The sequence below is a fragment of the Nipponia nippon genome, unplaced genomic scaffold (genome assembly GCF_047370975.1).
Source record: "Nipponia nippon isolate SJK-2023a ecotype South Korea unplaced genomic scaffold, ASM4737097v1 scaffold_19, whole genome shotgun sequence".
In the NCBI taxonomy this organism is placed as follows: domain Eukaryota; kingdom Metazoa; phylum Chordata; class Aves; order Pelecaniformes; family Threskiornithidae; genus Nipponia; species Nipponia nippon.
This window is the reverse complement of record NW_028262335.1, coordinates 6066207-6087092: the sequence shown is the minus strand read 5'-3', so window position 1 is coordinate 6087092 and position 20886 is coordinate 6066207. Positions and strand designations below refer to the sequence as shown.

Below are 20886 nucleotides of genomic sequence, written 5' to 3'. Positions count from 1 at the left end.
TAAACATACACTATCAGAAAAATTCTGTCATTTACTAAAGCTACATTCTCTGCTAAAGAGTTACTTTCATGCTACTACCAGTGAAGCCATTATGGGTGGCTTTCGCCATATGGTTATACTTATAAGGTGTGAAGATGTAGTCTGCAGAAGAGCAGCCTGGCTATCCTACTGCAGAACTGGGCAGGAGCATCCAGCAGACTTCTTTTTTTAACTTCAGTTCTGGTGGAGGTAACATGCCATGTGAGCTGAAACAATGATCTACTTTGGGTGCTCATTCTGCTCCCTTCAATTCTGTGCTTGAAAAGGAAACACAGGAATGACCTCCACAGTCATTAAAAAAAGCTCAAATATGTTTATTTTGGCACAATTTAAAAATATACAAATACATTCAATATCAGGGTTCATTAAAGCCAATTTTTTAAAATATATATATGTATTCATTATTATTTTGGAGGGAGATGGAAACCAAAACACCACATTATATATTTGACAGTGCAAATGAATGAGAAACTATTTAGACCAGGAATCCACTGTGTCAGATGGCAGTCACAAGAGTTCCTCAAACAAAAAAAATAGTAAAAATACCTGTTGCATTTAAAAGAGTTTGCTGGGGGCAGGGGAAGAATATGGGAAGGGGAAGAGATGTTGTTATCACTGAGAAAAACTTGACTGCACAAAAGTTAGAGCATTAGGTGCTTGACATTAAACTAAGTTACAATATGCACTTGAGGATAAGATAGGGTTCAGACAGTACGATGTGAATGATTCTTCAATAATTTATGTGTAGAAAGAATACATTAGCAACTAAGCAATACAAGAATGCACTATCATTGACAGATTTGCAAGCAGAAACTCCCTGCTTTCAAAGGTGCAGTTTCTTGGCGTTATTTGCATAGTTACTCCTTTTCCTTAGTGGTTAGGAAAATATTCAGCAACTAGGTTCAGGAAAAGTCTATGACCTCCAGACATAATTTCTACCTGTGGAAAAATCACAGCAGCACAAAGACAAAAAGACATCAAAATGACAGAAACAAAACTGCCACCTCCTGAACTTGGAACATACGAACTATAAAGCACATTTCATATTGAAAGCTGAAGGGTCTCAAAACAGCATTGTCTGCTGTCTTCAGTTTTGTCCAGTAGAACAAAAATGTTATTTCTCATTGTGACAGAAAGACAATCTTAACTTTCTCCATACAGCAATTCAGGCTTTTTTTTTTTGGCACGGAGGCCTCTTCATGATTTGTTCTTTATCCCCAGTCTTTGCCCTAGCTTGTTTGGATGCTACAAGAGATCTCCTTAGCTTGGAAGGAGAGAGATAAAAGTAAACACAACTGCACTGAAACTTACATAAAACCAGGTCTATTCAATAAGATATATTTATCTCCTCCTGTCCCAGTTCTCATCTTTCAGCTTTGAATAAGCTTTTAACCAGACAGAAAAGGGAATCTGGATTTAAGGTCTGGACTCTCCATATGGATGTCATGTCAGCTTAAGACAGTTATGTTCACATTTTCCTGAAAAAGAGAACCGACTGTTCCACTTTATGTTCATGCCAGTGGATGCTGATGAAGACCTTCCAAGTAATTATTTTAGGAGCATAGACCCATAACGGAGTGCCAGCTAAACCAAAACAGGCAACAGCAACACAGGTAGGTGGGAATGCACAAGCTGCATAGTTATAGTTTCACATATGGTGACAGTGACACTTCAACCAATTTAGCAACCTCAGGTTTTTCACTTATTTCCCAGTCACCCACTCTCGTGCCCATACCACTGTGCCCATTATGCCGATATATGTGTTCACATGGCAACAGAGTCAACCATGCCTGGAAAAAAAATTGAAGGATGACCTAGCCAAAAAAAATTATTTTACAGCTACTTGAATTTGCTGATCAAGTGACTACCCAGCCACAGAGCTGGCAGAAGATGGGCCAGAACAAGCATCTGAGAGTGGGGGCTATTTAGGCTGGAACTTTCAACATGGAAATACTTGTTGAGCTCTGTCATAAGGTGCTGGCCTGCAGGTGTCAGGCATGTTAACAAAGGGCTTGACCAAAGAAACCCCTTATTGCATTGGCAGAAATTCACCTGGCCTCTCCAGTTCATCTCAGTACTCACTGAGATGTCTAACGGATGCCCAGCTACCCTGCAGGAATTTTGGTTTCCCTTCAACTGCTGTGTTAAGGGAAGGAAGGTAGCAGAGACAGTCTCTGCAGGACAGACATAACAGCCTATCCATTACAAAGCCATAGCAAATGGCCCGTTATCCAAGGACTGAGCTGAAGCCAATTGGAAAAGCTTCCCAACAAATTTCCATACTTGGGATTGGACTCATACCGACCACAGCCTTCAAAAGCACCAAGAACAACAGTATCTGGATAGTGGGTCTATATTCACAGTTAAAAACCAGGGTCAGTGTGTCACAGGCTGAAGAGGATGCTCCAGGAGGCATATTTTTTTTTTTGCTTCAGAAGGATACTGCATGTTAAGTATTGTTATATTGTCCTACAACGTTAAAGCAGTGGCACTTAGTGTTAGCATTTACAAGTGGGTCCTTCAAACAAGTCCGCATCCTTGAGTAATCCCAGTATTTTGTGTTGGTCTGCAGCACTGAGACATTCAGCTCAGGGGACACAGAACACGTCACAACACAGGAAGAAGAACTTGCCAAAACTGAAAGTGTACCAAAGAAAGGCAGATTCTTTAAAGATTTTAAACACAGCATCTGCAAGTGACACCACAGAGCTGGAATAGTGCATTTCAAGATCACCAAAGCAGTTCACCGAACTGGATGTAGCCTGCCATCAGTATCTTTGCATTAGTTCATTTCTCTGTTAACATTTGGCACAAACCCTTTGACACAGTAATTTGGCTTCCACTTAGGTCAGCTGCTTGCGATGTTTTCCTGGCACTTCAGTGGATTCAGAAAAAGTTTCTTCGACACTGTGTACACTTAAAGTCCTCAGTCAAGAATGAAGGCTAAACATTGCTGACCCTGGTTTCGGAAGAAGAGATCATAGCAGCAGATGCAGACGTCACTAGTGACCGTTCTCGTCTGACATATCGTGGCTTCCGAACTGAAATGGTGGGCACAGAAACATCATTAGCACCTGCCGTACAAGCATGCCTTTATCATTAATTCATAACATCACATGCCATCCAACAATTCCTGAGTGACCAAAGTCATGCTGGACCTTAAAAAAAAAAAAAAAAACAAACACAAAAAACCCTACATAGAGCTGATATAGCCAAAGTCTACAAATAAACTTTTAAAACAACCTTCTAATGGCCTGCTAAACAAGGTGCTCATTACAAAGTGGCATTTCCATTATTTGTGTTTACAGTACATGTAGCTTTCCATTTTCAGCCCTAACAAACACCCCGGCAGCTGTACTTTTTTTTTTTTAAAACAGACATAAATTAAAGGTAAGGAAACCAAGACTTTTCACAAGCAGTGCTGGCTGTCAGTTTAACAGCCAGACCCAGACCAAGTTTGGAACACATCTAAAAATGTTTAAAAGTTAAAGACTTGCATTAATAAAAATTAAATTTTAATTATACCATCTTGATTAAAAAGGCCTATGCATACATGAGAAGTGAGACTAGAAATTTTGCTTTAGCTTACAAGGCCATTATTTCTTAAGTTTTTAGAAGATTTGGTCTGTCTCACTTTTTAGCTACCACAAGTTCTGTCAGTCTTGAAAGTACATGGATCAAGCATAGAGACAAGATATTTTACCATATTACCCTGGCCAAATAAATCCACTTTCCTAGCCACTCTAAATTAATTTCATGTATAGATATAAAATTTCCTATCATTTGCAAAATATATCCTTTACTGCCTACTTCTTTTCGAACTCTGTTACGTGGTCAGAGACACTTAAAAGAATGCCTTGATTTGATTAGGTGTAATCCATTGCCCTTTTAAATGTGTATTTGGAGAGAGTCATATTTAGATATTTCATGCTTTATTAGGCTCTCACCAGCTCATTAATAATAGAAGAGCAGCATGTACCATTTCCTAGAAGTAGCACAAATTTAGAGGCACACAAAAAAGCAAGTTTTTGCTCTTGGATTACCCAGATCTGGTCTAAACCAGCAGATTACAGTATGAACTTCTCAGTAATATTTATAGGTTGAAACTATGAAAAACTGGGGAGGAAAACTGAGACAAGCTCATTAGATGAAATCTTCCCCAACAAATACATTTCTGCCTGAGTTTCACACGTATTAAAAACCCACCTGGCCCAGAAGGGCCAACCTACAAACATCCCACACACCACATACACACAAAACGCGATATTCCAAGCGGTCTGTGTTATTTGTTTCAAGAAGCTGATAAGCTTCAAATCAGCAAGCCTGAAAATGAGCCAACCTGGCATTGTCAAGAAGATTCCAATCCTGAAAATAGGTCCCAGACTGAATAATTTATTTTTGAGCACTTATGAAAAAAATACTGCATCTACTTGTAAGACTTCTCTATTAGGATAGAGAAGTTGAAGATCTATTTTAGGAGCTGTCAAAGATTTATTTTAACATAAAGTACTCCATCAATACTGCATGCCTACATTAATTAAAGCAATAAATCCTATCAAAAAGGTCTACTAGACAGATTTCATTGGATTTCTGTCCCCTTAACAGATTCCACAGTTCTATACCAGGCTTTACAGGTAATTGTTTTGACTTGCCGTGTGTTCTTAGCATATCCACTTTGAGATAGTTTGCCTGCTTTTCAGTAACGAGATGCATAAAAGGGAAGCCAACAGGTAAAATATTTGTAGCAGCACACCCCAGAGAACAGTTCCTCACCTGAAGAAGCTGGGGGAGGTATCATGGATGCCTGCATAACAGAAGAATGATCACATCAAACAAAGCACCTTTTGTCTTCACAGTCTTTCATTAAAAAATACAGGAACATTTTAGGGTTCCACTAATATTTACTGTGTACATAGTCTTTCTTGGAGAAAGTGTCTCAATAGAATCCATTTGGTCAGTATTCATCTTTCACCTCTTTTTTGGAGTTTGGACAAAGAACCCCAAAACATCTTTTATTTTTATTTCAGTCTCTCACACATCAGATTAAGCAGCTCCCTAATGAACTGTTAAAACTTTAAGTTATTGTTTACTTGATGTTTTATGCTTCCTTGTTCCTATTGGAAGGACAGAATTTACTTACTGTTTCACTAGGCTGGAGAACAGATGCTAAAAGAGAGAAAGAGAAAGACTAACCATCATTAATCTAGAAGGGTAGAACTGCTACTTTTCTAAAATACATGCGTGCAACAGAACAGTTCTATTGTTAAAAAATAGTTTTGTCACAAGGACTACCAAAACAGATCAGAACATTCAGAAATCCCATTAGTAGAATACATTGTCTATAGGACTCTTCAAGATTAGAGATACAGGGTTGCAAAGGTCTCCAAGAATGACTTAGTTTGCTTTCAAAGAAGGCAGCCACAGCAATCTCTCTTTAATATGAAGAAGCTTCAAGAGGAAAAATGGCACTTTGAGCCAACTACCAGAAAAAGGCAGTACAAATAGAAAACAACTGAGCAGTGAACGATGCAACATTTTTATACAAGAGGTTGCTGCCTTTATGGCCACATGATAATCATCATCCAGACAGAATGAAAACTAACATGATATTAAGGCAGAGAAATGTTTTAATGCTTCTCCTTCAAAGGAGGACACCAGTGCTTTAGCCTGCTGGACCAGAGTGAACTGTCAGTACAAAATGTGGAAGTCAGACCAGCATCACTGAAGCCTCAACAGAGGTTTGGTGTCCTTCCAGCTTCGGAATGTCACAGCACAACAGCTCTTGACCCACTTAAAAACTGAAGGAGAATCTTGTACTAACTAAATTTACTTGAGACACACGCAAAAACAACCTAGAGGTTTCAATATGGCAGTTGTGATTAGGATACTAGCAGTTCCTGTGGCACTGGTCAATTTAGACCTTAGGCAGCTACTGTTGCACACTTTTACACAAAATGATACCACAGAGACTGGATTTGTGATGTTCCATGAAGTTACTATGACTAGATACAACATTCTTAGCCAAACAATGGAATTGTATTGCTCCACCCACCCCCTTTTTCTCTTTATAAGCTTATTTCTATTCTGACAGTCTAGCTTGAGTTTGGTCCTGTAAGACATGAATGAAAATAACTGGATGTCTACTTGTTTAGCAGACCTAACCAGTAAACAGCTTGCTTTCAACAGAAGGAGCTCTAACACAGCAAATGCTGTGCTAGAGGTTGTCATGGGAATCAAAGTCACTGCATAGAAGAGGTGAGACATAGATCAGCCTCCGTTTCATGCAGAACACTGGGCAAAATGGAGACATTGCCTTCCACATATTTTGCTCACCACCTCCCAGAAATTAAAGACCAGTAAAATGTGGACACATAGAACAACTTCATAGAAACAGAAGCATCTGAAAGAGCCAGATGTCTACATAAAGTCTTGGTGCCCTATGGCTAAGTACATCCCAGGTGTTCTTTCCCTAGCTTTCCTGGAATCACTTTGGCATGAAGTCAGGTCACTGCATTTTTAGTTACATGGCTTCATTTCTCAGTAACAGGAATGCCAGAAATAAAGAATAAAATTTCACTATAAAAAGAAAAGCTAAGGGGTGTTTGCTTTAAAAAAAAAAAAAAAAGCAGGCAGTTAGCTCTTCCAAGCCCCAGTAAATCCTGCATTTAGAGGGTGAACACAGTTGAATGAGTAGTGCAGTAATGAGGAACCTCAAGTCCCATTCCCTTTCTCTGCTGCTGACACATCCATGGTGAGTACACTGCCCTTTAGTATTACAGTTCTCTCTAAACCAAAAATAAACAACTGCTTTTTGTAAGGCTTTATAAACATCTGGCATTTTGTGTACTGAAATAAACAAGTATTATTAAGTTCTATAAAAATGCCAAAATGCCCTCTGTGCAAAAAGCACTGATTTCTTTTCTTTTTTGAAATCAGGTATCTAATATTCAGTGACAACTAACATCAAGTAGCACACTCCGGCAAATCTTTGAAAGCTACAAAAACCAATAGCTGGGTTAGTGAGAGATACTGTGCAATATGCACCTAAGCACACAGACTGAGAACAGACATCTTCTGCACTGCCATGAAAGCATGATACTGTAAGCACATAACAGGAGAAAATTTTTCATTAGTTTGCATTGCTTTGGATGATCAAAAGAGATAGCAGTTAGAACACTGACACGAAGAAATTAAAAAGGTTTTAAATTAAGAAACTGAGCAAAGGCCAAAACTTTAGACATTAAATAGGCAATTAGAGGTACTTTACCTTTGTTTCTTCTGTAGAAAACATTAGGAAGTTTATTGGCACGTTTGAGGTAGAAGAAAGAAGCAACAGAGAGAATCAGGACTAAACTGATGAAAAATGTCCCTAATATGAGAGAGGCTGCCACTCCTGGGCCCCCTGTACAAAAAAAAAAAAAAAAAGAGAGAAAAGACTGTTATTCACTAGAAATCTCTTCTAAAAGAAGGGTTAAACAAAAGATAAAAACCAACTTCCTGATATTCATAGGAGAAAACAAAGTGGTTGGCTGGTTTGTTTTTTTAACATACAGGCAGACCTCACCGAAACATCTGCAAAGATCTTTCAATACTCATTTCATTATATGAACAACTTCCCCAACCCCACCTGCCAAACATCAGGAAAGCCTTAGTCCCTACTTTCCTGAAGACAGCCACAAATTTTTAATCCATCCTTCTGTTTCTTTTATATAACTTTCAAAACCAGTGCTGGGAGGCACTCAACATTCAGTGTTTTTAGTCCTTAAATGAAGTCTACTAAAGACAGAACTTGTCAACAGACAATATACCACTGGTACAGCACACCCAGTATTATGTTTTCCATGAGTGACTGATCTAGAAACCACCCCAGGGAGGCAGACATTAGCAAAAGGTGCCCTCACCTCTGTTCCCCTTCCCCTGCCTCAAAAAATGCCCTGCGTGTTTATTCTGCTGCTTTATTTAAGATTATGATCCTAAAGAGCAAGTATTTTAAGAAACAAAAGTTGTTTATGATCTTGTTGCAGACAAACTAGGACAACAGATCTATCTGACAAGCTCTGCTTGACAAGTCCACATTCTGAACAGCACTAGATACTTCCAGTATACACACATGACAAGACAAATGTTAGAAAGGGATCAGCAGCACCCAAGTTTGACAAGGCTCTTTGGCTTTCCTTTTCAAGAGCACTGATGATAAGCACTCACCCTGTAACACTAAATCACTTCATCTGGCATCCTCTCTCTTGCTGAAGTGTGCAATGCTGCTATCTAAATATTCTCAATTTGTATTATTCTTAACCAGTGTCAAACAAGTATTTTTAGGTGGTTAAACAGAAAGGACTGGTCAGCAGCAATAATGTCAACCTATAGAAAGGCTAACCAAGATGTAACAGACATGTAACATGTTGCTTCACCCCTAAAAACCAAAACTCTTGCAGCACAAGGTTCAAAACTCAAGTTATGGGGTTTCATAAATAACCAGCTCAATTTGTACCAGAAAAGCACTTCAAGATCACTAGGACAAGACGAAAGAAATGTTCAGTAAAATAGTTACCTCAAAACTCAACTCTAAGACTTATAAAAGACTTGTTGAGAACAATCCAGAAAAAGTAAAAATGGCTACTACATTTAGAATAAAACCTATGCTGCAGAAAAACATATTTTACAACTAGTTTCCAGTGCTGTGTCATGAAGGGGCTGGTACACAGTGAATAATCACAAAGCCTGCACTCAACAGCTATTTCCATTTACTCACCTATGTTCTGTATGAAAGGAGTTACGGTGCTTATATTCATTTGGAAATTCATTCCTCTGATACCAGCTGGAATGAGAAAGAATTTTTTTTTACAGTAAAATCTGACAAAAACTACAGATTTGTTGGAAATCTTAGTAAAAAGCTATTATACTGCTCAGTAATTATTTGAAATTGTATAAGAATCCTTATTTCTGCCATGAAAAATTCATTCTTTATATCACTTTTGAGAATTTCAAAAAAAAAAAAAAAGGAAGCAAACAAGCATCACCATAATTTGTCCAAAACCAAGGTAATTCAGTAGTGCATTTCCCAGAAACTTGATGTAAGTTTCTTATCTCTTTCACTAAAAATATTTACAAGGAACTGAATGGTTCTCACCTCTCAAACAAAGCACACATACAAAATGAATCTAGCCTTCTTAATATAGATTTTTCAAAGAACTCAAGTACAGTCTGAGCTATTTTGTGCTCTGGAGAAGTCCCTAGCAAACGCCCACAGCAAATGCCTTTTTTGTACAGCAGAGATTAAAGCAGCCACAAAATTCAGTATTCACTGTATGTTTGATACAGGTCCTACCCTGTAAGTTTAATCATTTTGATGTTTAGGAGTTTTTTATTTTAAGAACTTACATTGGGCAGAATGATTTTTTTTTTTTTTTAAAATGTTGCATTTGGCTTCATAGATTAGGTAATACACAACAAGATTTTGATATCCCCCCCGCCCCTAGAATGGTTCCACAGCACTTCGCACAGTTTCTGCAAACTAAATTTCAAGGTTTCCGTAGGTTTTGTTGCATGTTCAAAAGCTCAAAGTTATATTAGGACTTTGGAAAAGGTTGAAGTTTTACAAGGGAGGGGGAAAAAAATCTGCCACATTTGATCCCTTCTTGAACAGTCTTTGCTGGACCACACATGCAAGAAGAGATCTCAGTACCAAAAACCACCCATCAAAATAAAGGGATGGTGAATGACTCACTATTTCTGCATTCAGTCAGATTGTAAACAGATGAAACAGGAAGAGTTTCATTTTTGCATTTAATGCAGCTGCTACTACCATCCTCGTTCCATCGCCTGTAACAACCTGCATAAGAATAAGATGTACAGAAGTGTGAAAACAACAAAAGCAACATTGGATGTATTTCCCAGTCTTCAGAAAGAGGTAGAGGCAATAGAAATTCCCTCTGTTTGGGCTACTGGTTACAAACACCTCCTGCTTCCTATTATATTACACAAGTTAAGAGGTTTCATTTCAAAGTGTTTATTCCAGAAAAGAGAAAACCTTTCAAGGGCCAAAAAGGAGAAAGAGTTACTAGCAAACAACTCCCAGAGGGCAATTTCAACATAGCTCCATTCACTGCTTCCCATTTTTCTCAAAACTAAAACATGTGAAGTGTCTAACAACCTGTAACTACCCTCAACAATACTAAAAAAGCAGCAGAATTTTACTATTTATTTTCAGGGGTCATACACCGTCAAAACAAAATCTAATACTATTTTAATATATAGTATTGAAAACAGAAGTAGGCAGGGACCAGAAAGAACGTACTTGGATGAAAAAAGATGCTGGCGTCCCTATAGTCAATCACTTGAAGCATGGCAAGCTAAAAATACGAATACTGCAATAATAAAGCCTTTTTCCCATGCCTCAGTTCTCTCAAGTATTGTACTATTTGTTTCACTTTAGGAAGAGCCCAAGCCTGTTTAAACTATTCTGTGACAGATGGTGAGTGTTTTATATCAGTCACCCTACCATGCAGGCTGGAAACTGATTGAACTTTCAGCTTGGCCTATGTCTTCAATGTTCAAATCTCTCAATTTATGTTTAAATGCACATACTGCTAAGTCTTTGTTAAGAAAAAAAAAATTAGGGCACATCTTCAATAACAACTTCATTTAATACAACAAAGCTATGATGGTTTCACTTGAGGCTTAGACTTGAGACATGAAGATTAGAAGGATTTTCCTACTACATCATATTACGGTCTACATTTAAAGGAAAAAAAAAAAAAAAACAACTTACTGTGCTGGCTAAAATCCAGTTCTATAGAGCCTTGAGCCAAACAGGTATCAATTATCCCATAAAGCAAACCATTAGTAAGGTGCTGATTTGAAAATGCAGTAGTAGTAGCTCTGCTGCTACGTTTTCCTTAGAGAGAAGCAGCACGTTTGATGCCCACAGTAATAAATTACATCTGACATTTAATCTAAACACAAACAGACCCAACATAAAGGCAAAGACTTTCTACAGCAATAGGAAGAAAGCATCAAAGCACTTATCTGACAGCAAAGATACTGGTGGATTATCAGTTTACAATAAGATTTAAGAGAACACAATCCCATAACTTGGAGACAATTGTTTATGCCCTACCTAAGATCATTTAGAAGCAGAAATGAATGCATTAAATGAAGCAACAGTTAGAGAAGTTAACGAAGCAGTGAAAATAGATAGGCTTAAAATGCTTTAACAGCCATCAGAAGGAAATGACTGAACCCAGAAGGGGACCCCAATTTTTAAGTCACCAATTCTCTTGTTACTGTGGGCTCTGAAGCCATTTTCCCTGCTTTTACTCTCTGATTCTAAGTAAAATGGCATTAAAAAAGATCACCCTTCTGCTACTGCTGGAGAGTGACAGAAGTTTTTAAACTCCATTTAGAAGAACACAGCTCTACATATATGGCACAAGGAAGAATGAGGCATTCTGTGCTAACAAGACAATACTGAAGTTATTTTTAATGCTCCCTTAGATAGGCATTACAGAATTTTTGCTTTTTATGCTCATTATACAGGCTTTTAGGGCTTTTAAGCATTTACAATAGCTCTTGCATAATCCAACTGCACACTAAATAAAAAAAGTTAAAGAATAATCTTATTAATAGTTGTCTATTCCCCTTACCATGCAAGAACAACATTTGAGAGTCATAAGAAGCATTACCTTGTGTCTATAGAGGAAGAAAGGCTTCAATATGTACATGCACCAATTACTTTGTTTTCACTTCCCAGTTAATCAGGCACTGTATTTTGGTGTTAACTGTCAAAAACAATCTGGAATTTTATTAAACAATGCCACACTATACCTGGACTGCACTGGTTGGTTACTGGACAGGAACTGTTTGAATCCAACATATCCACACAGCATTCTGTTTCTGAAACCTAACAAAAGAAATTGCATTATGTTTCACCCAGTTCTTAAGTTTACTAAAATGCTTCAACAAAAAAAAAAAAAAATCACAGAGGAATAAGCAGCAACTACAGCTAAAGCTTGCTGCAACTTTTTCTTTTTGCATTAAGCAACCTTACAAGGAGAGAACAAGCTAGATGCACCACCAAGCTGATTTTGACCTGGCAGCTGCTACCCAAACTAACACTTTGAGAACAAATGCACACTCTACTGTTGACATTGGACAAAACCTCAAAAAACTGCTTTAGAAATATACTTGCTAAATTCTTCAGTGAAGCACAGTTCAGAGGGGGAGTTATCCTTCCCACAACACCACACAAATGCCCTAACGGATTTGCTCAGAAATACTATTGGCAAAATGACTGGCAAAAACCAGTTTTCACCGAATGCCCATATTGCAAGTGTTCATAACATCTACATTCAGCAGAGCAACCCAGCAGAACTACAAAAGGTTCCTCCTTCAACATTTAATATAAAAGAATAACTTCACATATCCTGAAGGCACATAGTTTATTTTTATGTTTTGTTTGTTTATATAAAAGCCAGTTTCTAAATTATTTACAAATTACAACAAGCTGTGACATAAGCCTAGAGATAAATGGTTGTCAGAAACTCTGTGGTTCTTTTGATAGGTATTAGTAACATCCCGTATAGAGTTGGGCACATCCACTCTCTGAATCTGTACAAGAAAAATAAGCCACAAAACTCCCACACCTTTTAAAGTTTTGCAAGTACATTCCCCTAAAGAATACAGCAAGTCAAATCAGTCTTAAAAAGAGATGAAATATTCTTGGTCAAAAGTAACAAGACCTGATCTATATTCAGCCATAGAAGTAAGTTAAATATACCTAACATGTAACAGCCAGGCTTATCAGCAAAACCCATCAAATCCAGGGGTGACAGAGATCAAAGCTATCAGGAGAAATAGTTGGGACTGTCAAAACTGAAATTAGTAGGCCGACTTCACACTGTTAGTGTATCACAGGGAGGCAGACTATAGTAAAGAACCAGAAGACCTATGGATAACCTACTTATGACCAGTTTCTTAAGAAGTTTTGTTGATCGAACTCTCCTGCAAGCAGAATTTTATACTCCGACCTTTTTCTGTGACTTGAAGCAGTGTTTGCTTCGGAGCTTCTCCGTCATCTAAAAAGTTAACTTTTGGGTATCTATGTTTTGGATTGTTCGTAGTTAAACCACCAAGCAGGCTGAAAAGTGGTTTTTTGATCATCGGGGTGCTTTTTCCACATGGTGTGAGGCATTATCGGTTGTATCCCTGATAGCCTACAAGCACATGACTAGGAAGAATTCAATGCTTTAATAGGCAATCAGCCATCATACCAAATTGACCCACTGTAAAAGTTGCAGTTAATGACCGCTAGCAGTATAGGTCGTTTCTGTTGAATTAGAGAGGCTTCTATGAACTGCAACGTGAGAGGAAAATAATCTGATCCTTCTGTTTTTATAGCACCTAACATGACAAAAAACATGAAGTACCTACCGAACTTTCAGTAGATTTGCTGGCAACTTCTGCTACGAGTCTAGTTAAGAGAAGGACATATGGCACCTCCATGCCCAGGAAAGACACAGGTCTAAATAAGAACAGGGAAAGAAATTAGAATATCTTACTAGTTACGCTTTCCCTTTGTTAAGGAACTTTTGCCAACATATTCCTTTTATTTGAATGCAAAGGCCTTTAAACTAAATATGCCGTAAGGAATGACTTACCTTCGTTCAAGACACAAATTTGAGACATTCAGAATTTTCCCTCCAGCTGCAGAGGGGCAGGTTTCTGGCTAGGTCAGACTGTGGTTGCTAAGAAACAAGGAGCCTTATCAGTCTGCTCCAAACTGGGCCACGCAGAGACTATTCCACACCCCGGATCTAAAAATCAATGTGATCGCAATAGAACGGTTACCGCCTGGCACCACCACTGATAAGCCTCCCCGCAGCTACAGGCTCCTCTGGCTGCAGCGCTGAACTGTGATGGATTTGTATCAGGAGAGAGAGCACAGGCCACTTTGAAAAGGCAATACTGCAATTAATTTCTCCCATGACAGCACAGTCATGAAGCATTAATGAAGTCTGTCTGTTAACAAGGAGTATTTCTCAATTGCCTGAGAACAGACTTTCTCAATGCGGAACAGAATATTGTAGATAGTCTGCTACAAGCCTTGCTTTTTCCCCCCCCTCCACTTTTGCCATATAACCCCACACATAACCTAAAGAAAGTCCACATTTCTTACATCAAATTGTTTGGATAAACTAAAAGGCACTACGTCATGCTTGATCTACATTGTTCAGACACTCCTTATGTCAATATTATAATATCTGCCTATTCTCTAGGCAATATGATGTTGGAAGCCACATCCAGTCCTCAGAACTGCTGTACCTGCAGCCTGATGGCTTTACCAAAATATAGTCTTTCATATTTTAAGTAAAACATGGGGACAGACAAGGCCCTCTAACCAGAGCGTAATAAGAGAAAGCATCTGAAGGAAAGCCTTCAACTGCAGGGGAAAACTCCTTTAGTGACTCATTTCACAAACTGAAATTTGTTACTATTTTTGTTAACTAATAATCCAGTAGATGAGTTTTAAATTACTGCAAAATACATACCATGACCCCTGGCAAGTTGTTTTTCTAAAGAAAAAAATCATTGAGCAGTTCCTATGATTAATTTCAGTGCAGTTTTTTAAATCACTTACACATAGCCTGTTGCCTCAACTTCAAAACAAGATTAGTTCAGCTTGGTGGGAAAACTTATTATTATCCCCTGCTATCAGCTGAGAGCTCCAAGATCAAGGACTGAAAAATCAAACTCCAGTCTTACTGCTACAACTAATTTCTACAGTTAGTGAGGATTGGGGCAGAGCAGGAAAAGCTTGCACTATCCTGATACCGTCCAATTTAAGCGTAACAATGGATGTCAGGTCTGTCAGCATCAAGCTGCACCATCCATGATTGCATCAGTTCACATTTACATACATGTAAATAAAATGACACCTATACTAAAATGAAAAGCAGATAGTCAATGTAAGTGCTGTATGGGTGTGAAGCTGGCTGACAAAGGCTGAGACAGTGCCCAATTAGCCTTGCTGTTGGCAATGTAGATTATAGGAACCAAGGAATGTAAGCAGCAAGGAGCCTTTGTACATACAGAGATTCTCCAGAATGAGATACTAAGAGCTAGTTCGCTTCAGGAAGGGTACCGCCACCACATTCTGGAGTGAAAATTAAGTTGGATTATGGCAGTTTACAGAAATGCTGGAAAGTGACGGCACTGCCAAAAACAGCAGGGAAAATTTAGCTTTGGGAATTTCACACGAGGATGGAAAGATACATTTCTAACCTACAGCTAAGCCCATAAATTGCTGACTAAAAAGCTTTAATGTTATTTTTCAACAATACCTGGGGTGACAAGATACCTCAAATGCAAACACCTGTTTTAACAAAAAGGTGAAGTCATCTCAGAAGATGAATGGAGACAACCTTTCTAGAGTGCAGTACACACCCCCAAAAGCCAGGAACACCTAACATAGCTTTGATGGCAACAGTTTCTTCTTGAGCACATTTGAGCAGAACAGAAGCTACTTACAACTCGGTAAATGACTGCGGATGTAGGCATTGCACTTACCTAGCTTGACAGAGAGCTTTCCACTTGTGTATGACAGTATAAGAGTACTTATATAAATGCTATGAATAATTCTGTTTTAGATCACACTGGATATAACTTTAATTTGCACATTTAACCTTCTAAAAACAAAGGTTTTTTTTTCTTTTTATGCCTTTCTATTGCAGTAAGAGTTGAGTAACAAAACTTCAGGGTTTTTCAAGGCAGTCCAGCAAAGTCTAATGTTTAAACGATCCTCAGGATGTGCTTAGAGACGGATGTATTTTAAACAAATAAATGAAGATACTAATTAACAATACTGTTGCATTTATGACAGATACTGGTTCACAGCCAATGGTGAGTCTAACAAACTAGAAGATCTGCCCTGCAGCTGTTCCAGTAGAAATAGGACACGAGATCTATTTGCCCTCAAATCATCAGCCAATATTTTTTATTTCTGTGAGAGAGAGACAATAGCTAAGCTTTATATATATGTAGTTGTTGTTTGGTTGGTTTTTTGTTTGAACCAGTTTTAACTGCAGGAAAAGGAAAGCAGAGATGAACACGCTGCTTTAAAGATTCCAAACATATTAGACATATGTTATATTTACTCAATTTACATTTTATTCCTGGTCGCAGAACCACTTCTTCACATCCTGCTGGATTCTCTATCAGCCAGTAAAAATTAGAAGCCCATTAATATAATATACAAATAACATCTGTCTGAATGAGGCAGAAATTCAAGCCATGAAGATAACACTAGATATCTACTTTTTTTTTTAGGGTAATGCCCATGAAAGATAGCAGACAGACTTAGGCATCCATACTCTTTGTATGTAATATGATGAAAAACATATATAGTGTTCCTGAAGCCTGGTTGTGCCACACCTTGGCAAGCTTGGAAAGAGCTTGTAACTTGTAAGTTAAAGAATAAATAAGTGCAGAACTTCCAAACAAGACAGCAACTTCAAGTAGGGATTCGTACTGTTAATTGGTCTCCCCATACAAAACCACAGAAGTAACAACTCATTTTACTGCTTTCCAGCCACAAGTCAATCATAACCATTCTATTGCCAACCCGAACAATATTTTACACCATAATTGTAATTTTAGAATGGAAAAAGCCCTAGAGCCTCCAAGACATTCAGTATACGCAAAGACTAACCATGCCTCTGAAAGAGTTTTCGTTTTTAAATTAAGTACTTGAATTTGATCAGGATCAGACACCCACAGCAAAACAATTTACAAGCCCATGGAGTATGTTTCATGTTTGGCAGTGTTTTCTCTTTGGATTATGGAAAAAAAGATAATGCCATGTACAAACTGGAGCCCGAATTAGAAAGTATTTGTACTTGAGATGCCAATACAGTTTTGAGAACACAGACATTTTAATTAAAACAAGTATTTCACACCACAGTTTCACATTTGAAACAAATCTCAAATCCCTGTCAACTTGGATCTCAAGTGCCACAATACACATAAGCTAAACACATCAAGATTCGCTAAGCGAATTCTTCTTCGTGTTGCTTTTAAAAAAGAATGCAAGCAATTCATGAACACTAAGCACTAAAAGACTTTCTCCTCCCACTCCTGCAAGCGTTCTTCAATTCATCTTTATGTCTACATTTTCCATACATATAGCTGTGTATCTATTATTTCTGTTGTATTATCCATATCTTTCTTACTTAAAGTGTTGCTGGAGCAAGGTAATTTTTTCAGGTACATTGAAAAAGATGGCAGTAAAAAGAAACATTGCCTAAATTTCAGGTGTTTTTTTAATTCACTCAGCAGATCAGAGTTTAAAGCTATATCACACTCATTCCACTGCCAAAGGCTTCTTAATTCTGTTGTGACCTTGAATTAGTCATGATAAAACAGAAAGGTCAAAACGCAGCCTCACAAACAACACATTTGTAAAGGCCTAAACTCTCACTTACCAGCTCCTTCAGAGGTCTGCACCAGAACACTGCATCTTCCTTAGATAACACTGAACGCTTGTGGTATGTGGTTTACTGCTAATTTCTCATTGATGCTGCAAGTTTCACAATAAACCTGCATGGCAGAAGAACAGATGTGTGTTGCGCTTAGAACAATCCTTCATAAACTAAAGCTGAAGGAGGACTTGTTTTTCCAGCTTTCTTAACATGCACCCATGAAAACAACTGCTATCCCTACCCTGACATGAAAATAATTATGTAATAGGCCAGCAACCAACAATTAAGAATACACACCTTCCGCTCAAGACAATGAGGATATCTACTTTAAGCTAGGCTTTGCTTCAAAAGCAGTTACATACCTGGAATGTGCCTAGAGCAAACACTAGTTAACACTAACACTTACTGTTGTTCAGTCAACACAAATTTGGCAGTAACACAGTCTGCTGTTACAACAGCCGCTGCAGCCTTGAAAACTAAGAGCAGAAATGAATACTGGTGCAATCTGGATGCCAGTAGTAGAGCTACACACTACAGGGGAAGATGCTTTGGAAACTCAACATATACATGGGTTTTTTCTTCCCCTAAACAGTGCAACAAAAATCTGTGTTATAGAGGTACATATTTGCTTGAAGTTTACCCAGAAAAAAAAAAAAAAAAACAAACCACCAAACACCCCCAACCCTAAAAAGTCTCAGATTGCCAAAAACTGTAGTAAACTGAGTTCATGTCTTAGGAAAAAAGTATCCAAAGTTTTATTGGACCATGAGAAAGAGATGATTCGTTTCCAAATGCGTCTCGAGAATACCGCACTTCAACGGCGGATGTATCAGGAACCAAGCAGCCTTGAAAAAGCTGGGCAAGGAGTTGGAACGAGGGGCGACTCTCCCCCAGCTTGACCCTGCACGGCTCCCTCACCCCCGGCCCAGCCCCGGCGAGAGGGTCGGGGGCTTTTTCGGCGGGAACCCGCCCTCCCCGCTCCCGCCGGCTGCACCGCTCGAACATGGACTTCTGCCGCCGCTGCCCACCCCCGGGAGGCCGCTCGAGGGCCGGCCCCAGCAGCCCTCCCCACACCGCCGCCTTCACCGGCGGCGGGACACCGAGGGGGAGGCGGCCCTAGGCCGCGGCTGGCAGACCGCTCCCCGCCCGGCGGCGCTGGCAGGGCCCGCTGCCGCCTGCGGCCGCGCCGAAAGCTGCAGCGGCGCCGGCACCGCCTCGCCTCGCCTCACCTGCCCGCCGGCCCGAACAATGGGGCAACGCCCGGGGACTCGCCGCCCGCCCGGGAACTCTCCATTCTCCTTCCCTCCCGCAGCCCTCCGCCGCCTGAGGGAACCGGCCGCCCTCCCCCGCCGTCCCCTCACCTGAGGAAACAACCCCCGGCAGTACCGGCGGCAGGTTCCCTTTCGTACCCCCCGCCCTCAGGCGGCGCCCTGCCCGCTCCTTCCCACGGCGCGCTGGGAGTTGTAGTTCCCCGTCTGCCGGCCGACACGCAGGTTCCCCGAAGGGGCCGTCGGCTGAGAACTACAAGTCCCAGCAGCCTCCGCGCCGCGCCCTACCTGTGCCCTCCTCCGCGCAGGTAAATCCCCTCCCTCAGCCCTTTCCCGGCGCCTCTTCCCCAGCGCCGCTCTCCGAGCGCGGTGCCTCCTGGGAAATGGAGTCCCTCGTCCGCAGGAGCCCGGCGAACGGGCGGGCCCCGGCACTGCCGCTCCCGGTGTGCCCGGCGCGGGAGCGGCCATTTTAGGCGTTGCTTGGCGACGCAGACGCCCCGGGAAGGACGACGGGAGGGAGAAGGAAGGCGCAGGTATGCGGGTGGGAGGCGAAGGCCTGTTCCCCCGTCCCGCCAGTCTTCTGCCAAGCGGGCACATCGTGGTGAAAGGATTGGTAGCGAGGCGGGGGTCGGTCTCTCCTCCCAAGTCACAAGTGATAAGACCTGAGGAAACGGCCTCAAGTTGCACCAGGGCAGGTTTAGGTTGGATATTAGGAAAAACCTCTTCACCCAAAGGGCTGTCAGGCCCTGGCCCAGGCTGCCCAGGGAAGTGCTTGAGTCCCCATCCCTGGGGGTATTTAAAAGCCAGGGAGATGTGGTGCTGAGGGACATGGTTTAGTGGTGGCCTTGGCAGTGCTGGGTTAACAGTTGGACTCAATGATCTTAAAGGTCTTTTTCAACCTAAACGATTCTATGATTCGATTCTATGATTTCGTTAAAGAAGCATCAGAAGAGGGGACACACGGAGGCTACAACACGCCTGAACTCCTCCCAAGCCTTTACACCTTACACAAGCCCTTTGATACCGCCGGCTTGCGCCATCCTGACAGCGGCCCCTGGCAAGCACCGGGCTGTCAGAGGAAGATGGAGGCCTTGAGAAACAGGGCAACGCTCGTGTCCAGCAGGACGACACCCACCGCAGAGCTGCTCGCCTACGCGCACCGATCCCATCGCCTATCAGCCTAACTAGCGACGACTGCTGAAATGTGGCAGCAAGGGCAAAATCTCTGGGCAAAACTAAGACTTGAAATGGGAGGCAAGATAAAAGCTGCACTTCTGATCCGAAACCTACACCTTCGTGCCACAGAAGTTACCTCACTCTTGAAGAGGAGAATTTGTTCCAAGTTTGGGATGGCAGTGCATTTCGTAACAGGTGTAAAATACAAAGATTACAGACAATGCCAAACGTCACTTGGGTAAAGATATCAATTTTATCGAATGCCTTTTTTAAAAATAAAATATTTTGACATATTGAAATTCTTTGAAAGTTGCTCTGTCCTGGACCACATGTGTAAATATTTTTTCCAGTAAGGAAGAAACTACCTAGTTGAGTGTAATAAAGAATAAAAATATTTACCAAGAAAATTCATGTTCACTTTTACTGAATATTTATAGAACTATGCAGATGAAAACTAAATGCAGCTCTTAAAAAAAAAATTTCCTAATCTGCATACCTCAGAAGAACTGCAATTTACTGGGATTTTTTTTTCCAAAGTAGGTGCAATGTTTCAGAGCAGAACCCAGAATCTCAGAGAAAGACTTAAGTGCAGTACTTATTCTCAAGACTGAAGAAGTCAGCAGGAAAAATTCTTCACTGGCTTTTTTGATACAGCGGTCCTAGAGTTTCTCTCACAAAGTGTGGATATGTGGTATAATTCAGTACACTTTGCTAAAGAGAGATGAAAATGGGGAAAGTGGGTGGACAGACTTGTTTGCGTTCTGCTTTTTGTGCGTAGCACCCAACGATACACAGAATGCAGCTTCTGGTAAATATACAGAGTAACTCAAGTCCTGAAGCTGCAAGCAAATTGTTATCATAGGTTTCATTTACGGTTACACAGAACTTTGAGATGCATAATTTGCACATCAGCAGAACAGTTA

At 40.3% G+C, this 20886-nt stretch overlaps 1 protein-coding gene across 4 annotated transcripts; it reads right to left on the bottom strand.

The window, feature by feature from the left end:
- Positions 1-363: 363 nt before the first annotated feature.
- CUNH1orf159 (chromosome unknown C1orf159 homolog) lies at positions 364-18986 on the bottom strand. 4 transcript variants are annotated; one of them, XM_087755305.1, is made up of 10 exons: positions 18881-18986; positions 17523-17637; positions 13474-13564; positions 11869-11944; positions 9770-9874; positions 8795-8860; positions 7307-7441; positions 5180-5205; positions 4813-4843; positions 364-3080 (listed from the first exon to the last, which is right to left on the bottom strand). In XM_087755305.1, the coding sequence occupies exons 3-10, from the start codon at positions 13543-13545 to the stop codon at positions 2983-2985; spliced, it is 609 nt and encodes a 202-aa protein (XP_087611431.1). In that variant the 5' UTR covers positions 13546-13564; positions 17523-17637; positions 18881-18986; the 3' UTR covers positions 364-2982. The 4 variants fall into 4 exon arrangements, with proteins under 4 accessions (XP_087611431.1, XP_087611430.1, XP_087611432.1 ...); XM_087755304.1 differs by lacking the exon at positions 18881-18986 and adding an exon at positions 18749-18869; XM_087755306.1 differs by lacking the exon at positions 18881-18986 and adding an exon at positions 18284-18305.
- Positions 18987-20886: the final 1900 nt, after the last annotated feature.

Coding starts and splice junctions, on each gene's coding strand:
- CUNH1orf159 (XM_087755305.1), bottom strand. CDS start 13,545: ATGGAGGTGCCATATGTCCTTCTCTTAACTAGACTCGTAGCAGAAGTT. Junction 11,945..13,473: donor GCAAATCTACTGAAAGTTCG/GTAGGTACTTCA, acceptor TTCTTTTGTTAG/GTTTCAGAAACAGAATGCTG. Junction 7,442..8,794: donor TCCTTTCATACAGAACATAG/GTGAGTAAATGG, acceptor TTTTTTGTACAG/GGGGCCCAGGAGTGGCAGCC.